Consider the following 16,784-nt stretch of genomic DNA (forward strand, 5'->3'; position numbering starts at 1 on the left):
CAATAACCCAATTCTGGCAAGCGATAGATAAGGATGATATAGTCAACATGTCAAATTCTGCCAAGAGATCATTACTTTTATCAGATTCTTTCCATAGATCATCTATAATTGCAACCAAATTGGTCTCCATCCCAAACTTGGGACTGAAACCAGATTCATAGGGACCCAGTAGCTCAAATGTATCTAGAAAATCTTGTAGTTGAGCAACAAATACTTTCTTAATAATTTTACTGGGGAAACGTTATAGTAAGAACATAAGAAAATGCCATACTGGGTCAGACCAAGGGTCCATCAAGCCCAGCATCCTGTTTCCAACAGAATTTAGGTCTATAATTTTCAGGGTCATAGGTCTATAATTTTCAGGGTCATGTAAAGTCAAATTAGTTTCTTCAGAAGAGGTTGAATTACTGCCTTCTTTAACAATTGTGGTAAATAAGTATCCTTCAGTACCCATATTCTCGCCAATCGGATGGAATGAAAGGAAGTCTTTCCTTAAACCTTATCCTCAGTGCTGCTCTGTGACTTTCAGGAATTCCTAGAACAGCAACCCTGGGACTGCGTGAATGGTCTCCATGGTATACCTGATCCCACTGCTCAGGAGACTCAAATTAGAGGCTTTTGCACTTCAATACGCAGCACTGCAATCTGAATGCCAGGGCTAATTCCTTTCATAATAAAAGATCACATTTCATTTTTTTTTCCTCTTTCTAAGTAAGTATTTCTGTTACCTTCTCATGCTGGTGTGAAAGTAAAAACAATATTGCATTAGAAAAACTCTACTCCTAAATCATGCACTAAACCTTTGCATATCTAATGACCTCTTTGGTCTTATTCCTTCATTGACTGTACTTTCTTCACCTAGTCAAACAAAGCGAGTGTATTCTGTCAACAGTCTTGCAACAACTCGTTCTGTTTTTCTTCAGATTGGGTTTCAGAATTAAAACCTAGTTTTTTCAACTGCAGTAAGAAAAGAATTCTCAAAGGAATTTAGGAAAAATGCTAAAATGGAGAAAATTTAATATTATATTTAAGTATAGGGTACCTGCCATCATGCATCTTACTGAGAGATATCTATATGATAGGTATCTCAAAGAAGAAGCTTAATTTCAACAGTTAATGTTAATTATTAATTTCTGGAAGAAATATGAAATCCTTTCAATGATTCTTAGCACAGATAGCAAATGTCAGCGTAATGTTTATATATACTATCACTCAGTGCCTATGGAAAAAAAGCCTTAATGAGTTGGGCTCTTGGAGAATTATAGCCTTCCCTTTCATAGCCAAGGTAGGGGTTTGTAGGTCAGGTTTATTTTTTCAAACTGGTTACTGCTGGAGGGAGCAGGGATGGGAAGAGCCGTCAATTTGCATAATGAAGGGAGGAAGAGTTGTGAGAAGTTTTTTTTTTTCTCCAAGATGGTTATTGGGTGCCAGAAAGGAGGAGGGATAAAGGCGTAGAGCCTCAGGGGGGTATATTTTTAATGTTTAGTTCTTTGGTTTATGTAATTTTGATTTTGTTGTTTTATGATCATCTGTTTGGGATGTATTTTATAGTTTGTTTTAAATGACTGTTTATATAACTATGTTTATATCCTTGCTTACTTTAGACAGCCCCTTCGAGCAGAGAAGCGATTAAAAAAATATTTCAAAGAAATAGTTAGCTGACTCAGGGGAGGTTGACAAATCAGTGGCTGGACAGATTTAGCCTGTTATTGCATCACCTAGATTTTTACAGCCAAAGTAACTGACCAGCTAAATACTGGAGCCTGACATATCTCTGACCTGGTCTCTTTTCTAACCGGCCAATTTTGCATGCAAGATTTAATTGGTCAGAGGGGGAAATATTTAAACCAGGCAGATTAAACTGATTAACCTTTGAAGTTAGCTGGTTAAATGTTTTGAAAATTTGCTCCCTAGGGAACTAATAACTTCCAGATGAAGTCACTTAATTTGAGCTGTCACTGAAAAACTTTACATATTGCTCCAAATTGGGATATGCACTGATTTCAAATTTCATTTTAATAATGGTTCGGGAGGTATTTATTTCATGTTTCCCTAATTTTGGAGTTACTGCGCACTAATGGGGCTTAGTGCGCACTAACGTCATGTTTTCTAGTTTTCTAATTTCGGAGTTAGTGCGCTGTAATAGGACTTAGGGCGCACTAACTAAAAATGTTACCAATAAGTTAAGAAATGTCAATTGGGGGCAGTTTGTTAGCTAGAAGTATGGTTCTGCATTCATCTCCATCTAAAGAGACAGTAAGGAGTCACTAACATCCAGTTAGTGTGCCCTAAGTCCTATTAGGGTGCACTAATTCTGAAATTAGAAAACTAGGTGTTATGTTCGGTGTGTCTTTGAATGAGAAGTGGGTCCTTGGGTTGTGGAGAGTGGAGACTCCGCCCACAGGGAGGAGCCTTGTGGGCCCTTACCTCAACAGGCAAAGTCTCAGCAGTAAAGGACAACAGGGGAATAACTTTATTATACAGCTGATGGTGATCCGAGGAGCAGATCAATGGAGTCAGTCCAGATAGTAGTCCGCAGTGCAGAGTGGTCCGGTGAATACTTTCTCTAGGCGTAGCTTGTGCTGGCAATTCTGGTAGTGGTCCACAGCGCGGAGTAGGCTGGGAGCCAATGGCGTGCACAAGACAGAGGGGATCTAGTAGTGGCCCGCAAGCGGGGTAACCCAAGAATCCATGCCACTAAGGTAGTAGAACAGGTTCTGTACTCACACCGGTAATGTAGATGTAGATGGAAGATCAGGCACCGAGGAGGTCCAGTAGAGGAACAGCGAGGGTCGTTCAGGAACGATGCAGGACTTACTGGAATGAGAAAGAGAGAGATGGCTCTCCAAGGAGCAGATAGCCCTGAGTGCGACAAGGCCCCCGAGGAGCGGGTACCTAGGACACTCAGAGAGACAAAGTCCCAGCGTGGCGGAAATAGCAGGAAGGAATCCTTGCTAACTCATATAGCAAGAGGTCAGCTGAGTTTAAGTATGGTAGGCGACATCATGCAGAGGGGGCGCCCCGAGGTTCCCACCATGACGTGGTTAAGAAGAGGGCAGGCGCGCATAGTCTTAGGTGAACCCGGATGTAAGATGGGTGCCGGGAGCGCCCACGCCATCCCGAGCATGCCATGAGGGTCTGAGTGTGGAAGCAGAGACCACCATTCTCCCCAGACTCGGAGCTGTATATAGAAAGAAGGTGAGCAGCAAAGGTCGCAGCCATGTGCGACCAGGTGCAACAATATCCCCCTTCTTAGGGCCCCTCCCAGGGAGTTTCAGCTTCCTAGGATGAGCAAGATGGAAGCGATGTAGCATCTCTTTATCCAGTATGTTGGCAGCTGGTTCCCAGCTGTTTTTCTCCGGTCTGTATCCTTCCCAAGAAATGAGGTACTCCCATTGCTTTCCTCTTTTACGAACATCCAGTATCCACCTTGTACACAATTTCGTCCTCAGCATCAACGGGTTGTGAATCAGGAGTCTTCTGAGAGAACTCCGAAAGGATAAGTGGTTTCAGGATTGAAACGTGGAAGGCTTCGTATATTTTCATTGAGGGTGGCAACTTCAAGCTGTAAGCTAAAGGTCCCAAAAGTTGGAGGACAGTGAAAATGTATCACGGAGCGAATCGAACCGAAGGTAGCTTGAGCAGGATATATTTGGTACTGAGCCATACCTTATCTCCTGGTTTAAACTGGGGAGCTGCTTGATGATGAGCATCATAGAATCTTTTATCCCATTGCCCAATCTTCTGTAGAAGCTCCTTGGTCTGAGTCCAGAGTTGATGAATCTTGTCAGCAGTAGCTTGAGCAGCAGGCAATGTACCAGTCAATGGTATGGGAAGTGGTAGAAGCGGCTGATGGCCATATACAATTTGAAATGGCATGGATCCTGTGGCAGATGCCGGATGCAAATTCAAGGCGAACTCAGCCCAGGGTAGAGGTTCGGCTCAATCATTCTGCCTAGAGTTCACATAGGCATGGATAAACTGCTTAAGGGTTCTGTTCATTCTCTCCGTTTGTCCATTAGATTGGGGATAATATGCAGAAGTCAAATCCAAAGAGATATCAAACTTTCGACACAGTGCCCTCCAGAACTTGGCGGTGAACTGGACACCTCTGTCTGATACGATGTGTTTCAGCATCCCATGTAAATGAAAAATATGCCGCACAAATAGTTTGGCTAGTCCTGAGGCAGATGGCAGTCCCAGAAGAGCAATGAAGTGCACCATTTTGAGAACCGGTCCACGGTAACCCATATCGTATTGTTTCCATCAGAAGGAGGCAGATCGAACATGAAGTCGGTTGCTATGTGCATCCAAGGTTCATCTGGAATGGGCAAAGGTTGGAGCAGACTCCAAGGACGACCAGCCAGAGGCTTTTGCCTGGCGCAGGAGATGCAGGATTCTGCATACACTTGCACATCTTTTCTCATAGACGGCCACCAATAAAATCACTGTAGGGTAGCAAGGGTACAGGCTTGTCCTGGGTGGCCTGCTAACTTAGAGTCATGGGCCCAATTCAGCAGCTTCTTCCTTAGAGACAATGGAACCAACTTTTTGCCCGAGGGAACCAAATGGGTAGCGGCCATCATTATCTTCTCAGGGTCAATGATGTGACATTGTTTGTCTGGAACATCATCAGGCGTAAAGGACTGGGAAAGAACATCTGCCTGAACATTCTTCTCAGCGGAGCGATATTTAAGTAGAAAGTTGAACCTGTTAAAGAACAGGGACCATCTGGCTTGACAGTGATTAAGTCTCTGAGCATGGCAAAGATATTCCAGGTTCTTGTGATCAGTGAACACGGTTATCTGATGCTGGGCACCTTCTAACCAGGGACGTCACTCTTCCAACACAAGCTTAATGGCAAGCAGTTCCTTATCGCCGATGCCGTAATTTCTCTCTGCTGCTGTGAAGCGCCTCAAGAAGAATGAGCAGGGATGTAGAACGAGATTAACGCTGTGCTGGCTAAGTACGACCCCGACGCTAACATCTGAGGCATCTACCTCAACAATGAATGGCTTGTGAGGATCAGGGTGGCGTAGGCAGGTTTCTGAAAAAAAGCCTTTTTGAGCACTTGGAATGCAGAGATGGCTTCTGGAGACCATTGTGAAGGGCGGCCCACAGATCGGCACTCACCCGCACCCTACCGTTTCCTCCTACCTGCCGAGGCTTGCGCAATCGGCGCGGCCCATCCGGGGCAAGAGCCTGCTCACCAGCCATTTTGAGCCGTGCAGGAGAGACCGGAGGCAAAGGAAAAATAAAAAAACGAAAACGAAACCAAAACGCAGGACGCAACGTGGTGAGTGAGCCGCGCCCCTAAGCAGGCATCAGGCCTATCAGAGGGCGGCTACTGCACCCTTTAAACTCAGGCGCATCTCGGAGGCGTCGCGCGCCCGAAGGAGCGCGACCTAAGGGGCCTGCCCCTTAGCGCGCCCCTTGGAGCGTCCCAGAGCCAGGGCCGCTACTCTCCCCTATCCATTCACTCAGTGACCACTCATCCACCAATTCAATCTCCAGCAGCACTCATCCAGTCTCCAGCAGCACTCCAGCAGCACTCATCCAGTCTCCAGCAGCACTCATCCTATCCCCAGCAGCACTCATCCAGTCTCCAGCAGCACTCATCCAGTCTCCAGCAGCACTCCAGCAGCACTCATCCAGTCTCCAGCAGCACTCATCCTATCCCCAGCAGCACTCATCCAGTCTCCATCAGCACTCCAGCAGCACTCATCCAGTCTCCAGCAGCACTCCAGCAGCACTCATCCAGTCTCCAGCAGCACTCCAGCAGCACTCATCCAGTCTCCAGCAGCACTCATCCTATCCCCAGCAGCACTCATCCAGTCTCCAGCAGCACTCATCCAGTCTCCAGCAGCACTCCAGCAGCACTCATCCAGTCTCCAGCAGCACTCATCCTATCCCCAGCAGCACTCATCCAGTCTCCAGCAGCACTCATCCAGTCTCCAGCAGCACTCCAGCAGCACTCATCCAGTCTCCAGCAGCACTCATCCAGTCTCCAGCAGCACTCCAGCAGCACTCATCCAGTCTCCAGCAGCACTCATCCTATCCCCAGCAGCACTCATCCAGTCTTCAGCAGCACTCATCCAGTCTCCAGCAGCTCTCACCCAGTCTCCAGCAGCTCTCATCCTATCTCCAGCAGCACTCATCCAGTCTCCAGCAGCACTCATCCCGTCTCCATCAGCACTCATTCAGTCTCCAGCAGCACTCATCCAGTCGCCAGCAGCACTCATCCAGTCTCCAGCAACAATAATGCACTACCGCCCACGCACCTACAAATCACTCACCCCAATCATGATTTCCCCCACAACACAGTTCCTAGGTCTCACCCTATTTACCATAATCCTATTCAACGCCCAATCACTCACCAACAAAACTCTTATACTCAACGACATACTGCAGGACACAACCCCAGATTTTTGCGCCATAACAGAAACATGGCTCAAATCCACAGACATCACACTTATTAACCAACTACCAACACAGACTTACGATTTCTTCTCCATCCCAAGACAAAAAAAAAGAGGAGGGGGTATCTTCCTCGCTGCAAAAAAATCCTTAAGGTTCACACACCACCCAATTAGTACAACTACCAAACTAGAACTAGGATTGTTCAAATCAGAACATCTCCAAATCCTTCTAGTCTATGCCCCTCCAGGCTTACTAGAGTCAGACCCCTCACCTATTATTGAAACCATAACCTTACATCTTAATCTTGACTCCCCTGCTATAATCCTGGGCGACTTTAACTTATATGTTGACAAAGTCCCCCTCTCAACAAACTGTGAAGCTTTCCTCACCTCACTGTCAGCGATGGGTTTCAGTCAACAAATCAACAAACCCCACTCACAAAGCAGGCCACACGCTCGATCTCCTCTTTACAAACACCAGTATTTCTCTCACAAAACAACAAAATTGTAAAAAAGTCCCATGGTCAGATCACTCTCTAATCTCCACCAGCTTTTCTATATCTCGATCAGACTCCAACCTCAACTCAAGACCCTCTTTCCAATACAGAAAACCTTGCTCCTCAGAACACCTCAGCAAACTTCTAACCTCTGATCTACCACTCATTGATGTCTCTACACCCAACTCTGCCCTCCAATCTTGGTCCAAAATAACTAATTCTATTGCAAACACTCTCTGCCCACTGACAACCAAAATAAGGTCTTCCAATGCATCCAAACGACAACCCTGGTTTAACGATGAACTACGAAAGCTCAAACAACTACTTCGGCAAAAAGAAAGAAAATGGCGTAAAGCCCCTTCACCGGCCTCACTCTCTGACTACAAACGATCACTCCATCTATACAAAAGTACCACGTTGAAAACCAAAAGAGACTACTATGCCCGGAAGATTCATCATCTCAGCTTTGACTCAAAAGCTTTATTCGCTTTCGTTTCAAGCCTCACTAAACCGATCTCTCCAGATATCCCACCCGAACAAGCCCAGACTAAAGCAGACGAACTGGCTCTTCATTTCAACAAAAAAATATCGGATCTCCTTAATCAGCTGACTCCAAACACTACTTCTCCAGATAACACATACTTTCCCCAAAACAAAGAGATACAGCTTATTGACTTCGAACCCATCACAATCACAGAGATACAAACGGTGTTAAAAAGAATGAAACCATCATCTCACCCATTTGATCAAATCCCTTCCAAAATGCTCCTTCTCATCCCGGACACAATAGCAAAAACCCTAGCAGATATCATAAACTGCTCTCTATCACATGGTATTTACCCTGAAGACCTAAAAACTGCCTCAATCAAGCCACTGTTAAAAAAACCAAATCTAAATGCATGTGATCCCAACAACTTCCGCCCTATTTCCAACCTCCCATTCATAGCGAAAATCATGGAAAAATTGGTAAACACCCAACTATCCAACTACCTAGAGGACCACAGTATTCTGTCCCCAAACCAATATGGTTTTCGCAAAGCCGCAAGCACTGAAACGCTACTACTCTCACTCACGGACTTCCTCCTTTCTGGAATTGATAAAGGCCAAGCATATTTACTAATCCTTCTTGACTTTTTGGCGGCCTTCGACACCGTCAACCACACCCTCCTTCTAAAACAGCTGGCAAACATTGGTTTAACAGGTGCCACACTAAACTGGTTCAAAACATTTCTAGAAAATAGAGGATATAGAGTCAAAATTCACAATAAAGAATCCCAATACCACCATTCCAATAGAGGGGTGCTGCAGGGTTCATCACTTTCACCCACACTATTCAATGTCTACCTCCTACCACTATGTCAACTTCTTACAAAACTAAGCCTGAAACACTTCCTTTTCGCAGACGACGTACAGATCGTGATCCCCATAGAAGAATCTATATCAAAAACAATGGAATACTGGGACAGTTGCTTATCAGAAATTAAACTCCTCCTCACCAGTCTAAACCTTGTACTTAATGCTTCTAAAACAGAATTCCTGCTCATATCACCGGAAAACAATAATACACTCCCAAAACCACCCACACTCCTTCAAACAGCCCACGTAAGAGATTTAGGAGCCATCCTGGACAATCGACTCAACCTCAAACCATTCATTAACCAAACCACCAAGGACTGCTTCTACAAATTACATATTCTGAAAAGAATCAAACCACTCTTCCACGCCCAGGACTTTAGAACAATACTACAAGCAATAATCTTTTCCAAATTAGATTATTGCAACTCATTACTACTAGGCCTCCCAGCTTCCTATACCAAACCGCTACAAATGGTTCAGAACTCTGCAGCCAGAGTCCTTACAAACTCCAGGAAAATGGACCACATCTCACCTATCCTCAAAAACCTCCACTGGCTACCGATCCACTATAGAATCATGTACAAAACCATCAACATCATATACAAAACTATCAACCAAAACACGCACCTCGACCTACAAATACCTCTTAAAAAATACACTTCTGCCAGACCCATCAGGGAATACTACAAAGAGTCACTACAAATTCCAAAGGCCAAAACCTACCAACATAAATCATTGAGTCTCAGAGCCTTCTCTTCAGCAGGTCCAACTCTCTGGAACTCTATCCCACCAGATTTGAGACAGGAGCCATGCTCTCTAACATTTAGGAAAGGACTAAAAACTTGGCTTTTCAAAAAAGCATTTCCAAGCCTTGAATAAAACCTCCATTAAATAGCACAATCTCTTATTCAATAACTGGACCAAATACAAATCAACCAACCTTAAATTGACACTCATCAATACCTGCTGAGCTTTTATCATACCATTGTCGTATTATGCATCTGGTTATTTATGTACCGTTTCATAGTGATGTATCGCCACAGTTACTCACATATTCTTATTTACTCACTATGCTACCCTATTACATTAATAGGCCAAAATGTAAATATTGCTCTGTACAATCTCTCCCCTTTTCCAGTTCCAAGTTGATTTTCCTGATTTATTGTAACTTCCTCACATCCTTTATCTGATTCACTGTATTTAAAGTTCAAGGTTCTTATTGAGAACATTGTTTTACGTTATGTTATGCTTTACACACTCTGTTAATTGTAAACCGAGTTGATGTGATGCCTGTCATGAAACTCGGTATAACAAAAACAATAAATAAAAAATAAATAAAATAAATTATAGCGGTGAGGGGAACAGTCAAGATGAGTAGTCCTTGATAAAAGTGTGATAATAATTTGTAATGCCAAGGAAGCGGCGTAGAGCCTTAATGCCAGTGGGTTGAGGCCAATCTTGTATGCTTCGTGTCTTCTGGGGATCCATCTGAAAACCTTTACTGGACACGATGTACCCAAGGAATGGAACAGACTCTTGATGGAAGGCACACTTCTCAAGCTTGGTGTACAAGCGGTTATCCCAAAGCCGCTGTAAGACAGTAATAACATTAGTTTGGTGAGTTTGCACATCACGGGAATAGATGAAGATGTCATCTAGGTAAACGACCACACACTTATACAGTAGGTCCTGTAAAATGTCGTTCATCATATTTTGAAATATGGCTGGGGCATTGCAGAGGCCAAAAGGCATTACCAAATATTCGAAGTGGCCATCGCAAGTATTAAAGGCCGTTTTTCACTCATCCCCATGTCGGATACGAACGAGATTGTAGGCACCTTTTAGATCCAATTTTGTGAAAATCTTCGCCCCCTGGAACCGATCAAATAGCTCTGAAATTAACAGTAAGGGGTACCGGTCTTTGATGGTGATCTCATTCAGACCTCTGTAGTCAATACAAGGGCGAAGAGATCCATCCTTCTTGCCTACAAAAAAGAATCCAGCTCCTGCCGGAGATTTGGAGGGTCGGATAAACCCTTTCTGCAGATTCTCTTGGATATAAGCCGACATGGCCTCAGTTTCAGATAAGGAGAGTGGATAAACTCTTCCTCTGGGTGGCTTTGAGTTAGGTTTTAAATTGATGGCACAGATCTATGTGGTGGAAGTACATCTGCAGCTCATTTTGAGAATACGTCTTGAAAAGAAGCATATTGAGGTAGTAGACCAGAGGGAGCGGGAGTGGTAGCCATACATGGTAATGGAGTTAATTTTTTTAGGCATCTCTTATGGCAGTCAGGGCCCCATTGTGATAGTTCCATAGATGACCAATTAAATTGTGGAGAATGATCTTGTAGCCAGGATATGCCAAGAACAATGGGATGTATGGCCTTTTCAAGAACCAGGAACATGATGGTCTCTGTATGCAAGGAACCCGTATGGAGGCAAACGGGCTGTGTGGTGATCATAACCTCTCCAGGCAAGGGCTCACCGTGGATAGATGAGAGGAGCATTGGTGTGGGCATTGGCTCAGTAGGAAGTCGTAGGAGTTCTACTAATCTTTTGAGAATAAAGTTCCCACCTGCACCCGAGTCGACCAAGGCTTGAGTGGTGAATTCACGAGGCCCAGAGATGATGGAGACAGGAAGAATCAGTGGAGGAGAAGGAGCAGTTAGACCTAGGAAGAGTCCTCCAGCGGATCCTAGATCTGCGTGTTTCCCGGATAGATAGGGCAGGTTTGAACTGCATGACCGGTCTTCCCGCAATACATGCACAGGCCCATCTTTTTACGAAAGCACCTTTCCTTGGCGGTCAGATGACTATGGCCTAATTGCATAGGTTCATCTTCCTCTTCAGGGCTAGGTTCAGCCTGGACCGAAGTGGGCAGTAGATTCCGTGAACGGGTGCTACTGGATACATGCTTTTTCAGAAGTTTTACCTCGGCCGAGCGTTCACGAATACGGTGGTCAACTCGCCCAGCAAGGTCCATCAGTGAGCTTAGGGTATCAGGTAACTCCCGAGCAGCAAGCTCATCTTTAATGCGGGAGTTAAGTCCTCATAGAAATATAGCTCTTAGGCAACCTGAATCCCAAAGGAGTTCGGAAGACAAGGTCTTGAATTCAATCACGTAGTCCGTGAGTGGTTTAGTTCCCTGTTGTAGATCCAGGAGTGCTGAACCGGCAATGGACTGGCGAGTGGGGTCATCAAAAACAAAGAGAGCCAGAAACCCAGGAAGTCATTTAGGATTGGATCATTGTGCTCTCACAAGCAGAGACAAAATGTAGGTAACCTTGGTAGTAGCAGTAGGAAAGTAAGCTGGTTATAAAGCGAAGTGCATACAGCATTGATTGAGGAAGCCCCTACACAACAGGGAGTCTCCTGTGAAACGTGTGGGGGGCTGGTAGAGGAACTGTAGTTCACCCGGTATCCACCGGGGGTGACGTATTCTCACTGGAAGTAGAAGAATCCTTTAGTCTGGAATTCAGCTGATTAAAGGCGGTAGCCAAAGTGTCAAGAGACCTCTGTTGCTCGGTGATCCGTTGGGCCAGGCCAGGAATGGTCTGCAAGGCTGAGAGCTGAGCCGGGTCCATGGAATTAGCAATCTGTTATGTTCAGTGTGTCTTTGAACGAGAAGTGGGCCCTTGGGTTGTAGGCCCTTGGGTTGTGGAGAGTGGAGACTCTGCCCCACAGGGAGGAGCCCTGTGGGCCCTTACCACAACAGGCAAGGTCTCAGCAGTAAAGGACAACAGAGGAATATCTATTATACAGCTGATGGTGATCCGAGCAGTGGATCAATGGAGTCAGTCCAGATTGTAGTCCACACTGCAGAGTGGTCCGGTGAATACCTTCTCTAGGCGTAGCTTGTGCTGGCAATTCCGATAGTGGTCTGCAGCGCGGGATAGGCTAGGAGCCAATGGCGTACACAAGACAGAGGGGATCTGGTAGTGGCCCGCAAGTGGGATAACCCGAGAATCTGTGCCACAAAAATAGTAGAGCAGGTTCTGTACTCACACCGGTACTGTAGACGTAGATGGAAGATCAGGTACCAAGGAGGTCCAGTAGAGGAACAGCGAGGGTCGTTCAGGAACCATGCAGGACTCACTGAAATGAGAAAGAAAGAGATGGCTTTCCGAGGAGCGGATAGCCCTGAGTGCAGCAAGGCCCCCGAGGAGCAGGTACCTAGGACATTCAGAGAGACAAAGTCCCAGCTTGGCGGAAATAGCAGGAAGGAATCCTTGCTAACTCATATAGGAAGAGGTCAGCTGATTTTAAGTATGGTAGGCGGGTGACGTCATGCAGTGGGGACTCCCTTGAGGTTCCCGCCATGACGTGGTTAAGAAGAGGGCAGGCGTGCGTGTGCATGCCTTAGGTGAACCCAGATGTAAGATGGCTGCTGGGAGCGCCCACGCCATCCTGAGCATGCCATGAGGGTCGGAATGTGAAAGCAGAAGCCGCCATTCTCCCCAGACTCGGAGCTGCATATAGAAAGGAGGTGAGCAGCAAAGGTCACAGCCGCCTGCAACCGGGCGCAATACTAGGTAGTGCACACTAGCAGCCGTAATGCGCACTAACATCTAGTTAGTGCGCACCAAATTCCCGTTAATGCACACTAAGGGGTAGATTTTCAAACCCCGGCGCGCATAAAATCCCGGGCACTTATGCGCACCAGGCCAATTTTCAAACAGCTCACCCTCGCATGTAAACCCCGGGACGTGTGAAAGTCCTGGGGCTTGAAAAAGGGGCTGTCTGGGGTGGGACGGTCGGGGGCAGGGCTAGAGGCGCCTGGCACAGCAGCCATTTGGTGCTGTGCCAGGGGGCAGGGTGCTGGCATGTGCAACTTGCTCCTGCTCCAAGGCAGGAGCAAAAGGTAAAACTACAAAATTTGGGCTACTTAGGATAAGGATAGGGGGAGGGCAGGATAGAGGAAGGGAGGTTAGGCTAGGGGGTTGGGAAGTTCCCTCCCAGTCCACTCCAATTAAGAAGGTAACTGGGGAAGGTCCCGATGCATCGCCGCACGTTATTTCCTAAAGTTGCCCCCCCTCTTGCATGTGCTGATCTGGCATTTTATAACATGTGCCTGCCATGTGCGTGCGCATGTTATAAAATCGCACATCCACGAAATAGGAAATTCCATGAAATTTCTTCAATTTTTTTTTTTTTTTTCGTTTCAGGGCGCTCCCAAAACACGACGAAATAGACAATTTAATTTAAAACAAATGCACATTCCTATTAAATTGTACATTTATGCATTATACTACGTACAGACATAGCTGAGTATTCAAATTAAGCACTTCTTAATAAATGTCAGATAAAAATTAAGAGGAAAAAAACCTGCAGCTTATAAAGTGGTAGTTTGGTGGAGTTCTGGTTTCATTTTTTTTAATCTATTTTAACATTACTCTTGTGGCTTGCTGTGCCGTCAGAACTCCTGTATAGAATTAGGAGATTGTTTTGTGTCTGCACTCATTGAAGTGTCAGATTTAGAAATGAGTTTTAGTAGCTGTTTTGGTCCCAGAGAATCCTGGATCCTATGTAGGATAAGGTACCTTTTTATCGGACTAACCTAAAAGTGATCAAAGATGTCGTTTCTCTCGTTAACACTTTTTTTTTTTCTTTTAACACTTTTCTTTTAGATGCGTATCGGTCTGCATTCTGGTTCTGTCTTCGCTGGCGTGGTTGGCATTCAAATGCCACGCTATTGTCTTTTTGGAAACAATGTAACTCTTGCCAACAAGTTTGAGTCCTGCAGTGTGCCTCGGAAGATCAATGTCAGTCCAACAACTCACAGGTATATACACAGATTAAACCACCTAAAGTTGTGTGTGCTTTCTTCAGTTGCTTTCTTTCTTCTGTGTATCTTCAGTTCTGCACTGCAGAGATCTCTGGGGAACAGGTGGAGGCATTTCTGCTGCCTTCTCCCCTTCAGTTTAATGCTCAGCTCTGCTTCTTGCTTGATCTTTTCATTCGTCATGTTTTCCCAAGGTGAATTTTCAAAGGAGTTACCCATGTAACTCCTTTGAAAAATCGGGAATTGTATTCAGAAGACAGCCAACGCTGGGCCCTGACTTTTAGGGTCCAGGCTACTGAAACATAGACAGGGGTAAAGCACAGGACTGCTTCTACGGCCTAGTCCAAAAGCAAAGCATGTTCAAGCAGCAGGCATTGTGTGAATTATTCAGAAGGCCGCTCGCCCTGTAAAAATGTCGCTAGCACTAATTTTGTTATGGGTTTGACAGTTGCTTGGGTTAGTGGGGGGGCATTCATCAAACCGCGATGTAAATTAGGAAAAGGGGAGGGGTTAGAGCGAGGTTTAGGCAGGGGTTAGAAAAATTTTGATTCCGGTAGCGCTGCGGGTGATAATGTTTTAGACGTTATCCCCGACAGTAGCACCGGAAATAACACCACCTTTTCCAGCGGCGCTAAGGAGGCGATAGTGTGTAGCGCAGCTGCAGCGGGTGAAAACGCACTGCCACGATGTGGCCGGGTGCACACTATCGCCCACCTGCCCCTTTTCTGGCCGCAGCTCATCATTCCGCTATATTTATAGCGGAAGGATTAATCTAGGCCTTAGTTTGCTAATATTACTACCCTTAACATAAGATTTGGTAGTAACCTGCACGGCACTTACTACCCTTAACAGAAACATGGAGGTTTCTTGCCTGGAGCAGCAGTTACTACCATAAGAAATTTGCTGGACAGACTGGATGAACCATATGATCTTTTTTTGCCGTCATTACTATGTTGCTATGTAAATGTAACATACTCTTGTAGTAATTTTCAAAAGCCATTTACCCTCGTTTAGTGCACTTAATGTAGGTAAAACCTTTTGACAATTCATTGGCTTATATTGTAGCAATTTTCAAAAGCCCACATACACGAGTATAGTATACATGTAAAGCACAGTATAGGGACGGTAACTTTAAAACGGGCGTGTGGGTGCTCATATACATGTGTATATGGGTGTATGGCCAGATACACAGCCATTTTATATCCTGCATGCACATACGTGCACATGTTCTAAAATAGCCCTGATGCATGTATGTGTGTTCCTAATTTAAAAATTGTACACATTCAGCAGCTTAAGTCAGGTTTGGGACGTGCAAGTGAGGGAATTTTATAAAAGTCGCACATCCAGCCCAGTTTTACAAGTTCCTCCACCAGTTCCCCAATCTAGAGCTATGTCCTCCAAACCCCCTGGTTCTTTAGCCTGCACACTACCGCATATGTTGCTAAAGAAATTAATAAGTGATTCTGCATTCTATGCAAATTGGTGCTTGAATCACTAAAGAATGCAGACCTGCACAATCATTTACACAATGACCAATTTCCTAGCGTGTAGCAGATGGACTTAGGACCAGTGGGTATAGTGTGCTCCTGATAGCAGTTGGAGATGGAGTCAGATTTCAATCTGACGTCAGCACTACATATTGCCGTGCACGAGGCTTTGCTCTCCAGTTTTTTTCCATCTCCATAGCAGTTTGGGACTTCACACTCGCTTGCACAGCGTTAGAAAACCAAACTCCAAATTTAAAGAAGAAACAAAGAAAAACGTACCTCCAAAACGAGCCCCGTTCTCCTGCGGTGATTAGAGATGAGCTTCGTTTTTTTCTACCATGTCATTTTTTGAGTCGGACGCTTCGGGGTAAAGTTCGTTTTCCCTCGGTTAGTTTTTTGGAAAAACGAACAACAAATTAAGCGGGGAAAAATGAAACGGGCCCAAAAAACGACGCGGGAAAACGAAGCTAAAAAAAAACCACCCCAAGCATTACAATTTACTATAATGCATTAAATACAACCCCCCACCATCCCGATCCCTCCCCAAGACTTACTAACATCCCTGGTAGTCCCGCGGGGTCCCACAAGCGATTTCTCCCTCCGTGCTGTCGGGCTTGCCGCTCATCAAAATGGCGCCGATAAGAACATAAGAAAATGCCATACTGGGTCAGACCAAGGGTCCATCAAGCCCAGCATCCTGTTTCCAACAGTGGCCAATCCAGGCCATAAGAACCTGGCAAGTACCCAAAAACTAAGTCTGTTCCATGTTACCATTGCTAATGGCAGTGGCTATTCTCTAAGTGAACTTAATAGCAGGTAATGGACTTCTCCTCCAAGAACTTATCCAATCCTTTTTTAAACACAGCTATACTAACTGCACTAACCACATCCTCTGGCAACAAATTCCAGAGTTTAATTGAGCGTTGAGTAAAAAAGAACTTTCTCCGATTAGTTTTAAATGTGCCCCATGCTAACTTCATGGAGTGCCCCCTAGTCTTTCTACTATCTGAAAGAGTAAACCAAAAGACCTACTATGTCACAGGAGCTACCGGTGCCATTGGTCAGCCCTGTCACATGGTAGGAGCAATGGATGGCCAGCGCCATCTTGTGCTCCTACTAACCCTCCTGTCCCCCACAAGACTTGCCAGAAGTCCCTGGTGGTCCAGCGGGTGTCCAGGAGCGATCTCCTGCACTCGGGCCGTCAGCTGCCCCAGCCACAACACGCAATGAGAATCAGCAG

General features: G+C 45.4%; 1 protein-coding gene across 4 annotated transcripts in view; it reads left to right on the forward strand.

Annotated features, from left to right (window-relative positions):
- The window catches only part of GUCY1A1 (guanylate cyclase 1 soluble subunit alpha 1), a 94,292-nt gene that overhangs the window by 69,742 nt on the left and 7,766 nt on the right, over nucleotides 1-16,784 (forward strand). For all 4 annotated transcript variants that reach the window (XM_029613953.1, XM_029613784.1, XM_029613866.1 and 1 more), the window contains one exon: nucleotides 13,903-14,057. In XM_029613953.1, the coding sequence (XP_029469813.1) occupies nucleotides 13,903-14,057 (155 nt within the window). The remainder of the gene's footprint in view (nucleotides 1-13,902; nucleotides 14,058-16,784) is intronic.

Source organism: Rhinatrema bivittatum, chromosome 1, assembly GCF_901001135.1.
Source record: "Rhinatrema bivittatum chromosome 1, aRhiBiv1.1, whole genome shotgun sequence".
Taxonomy (NCBI): Eukaryota; Metazoa; Chordata; class Amphibia; order Gymnophiona; family Rhinatrematidae; genus Rhinatrema; species Rhinatrema bivittatum.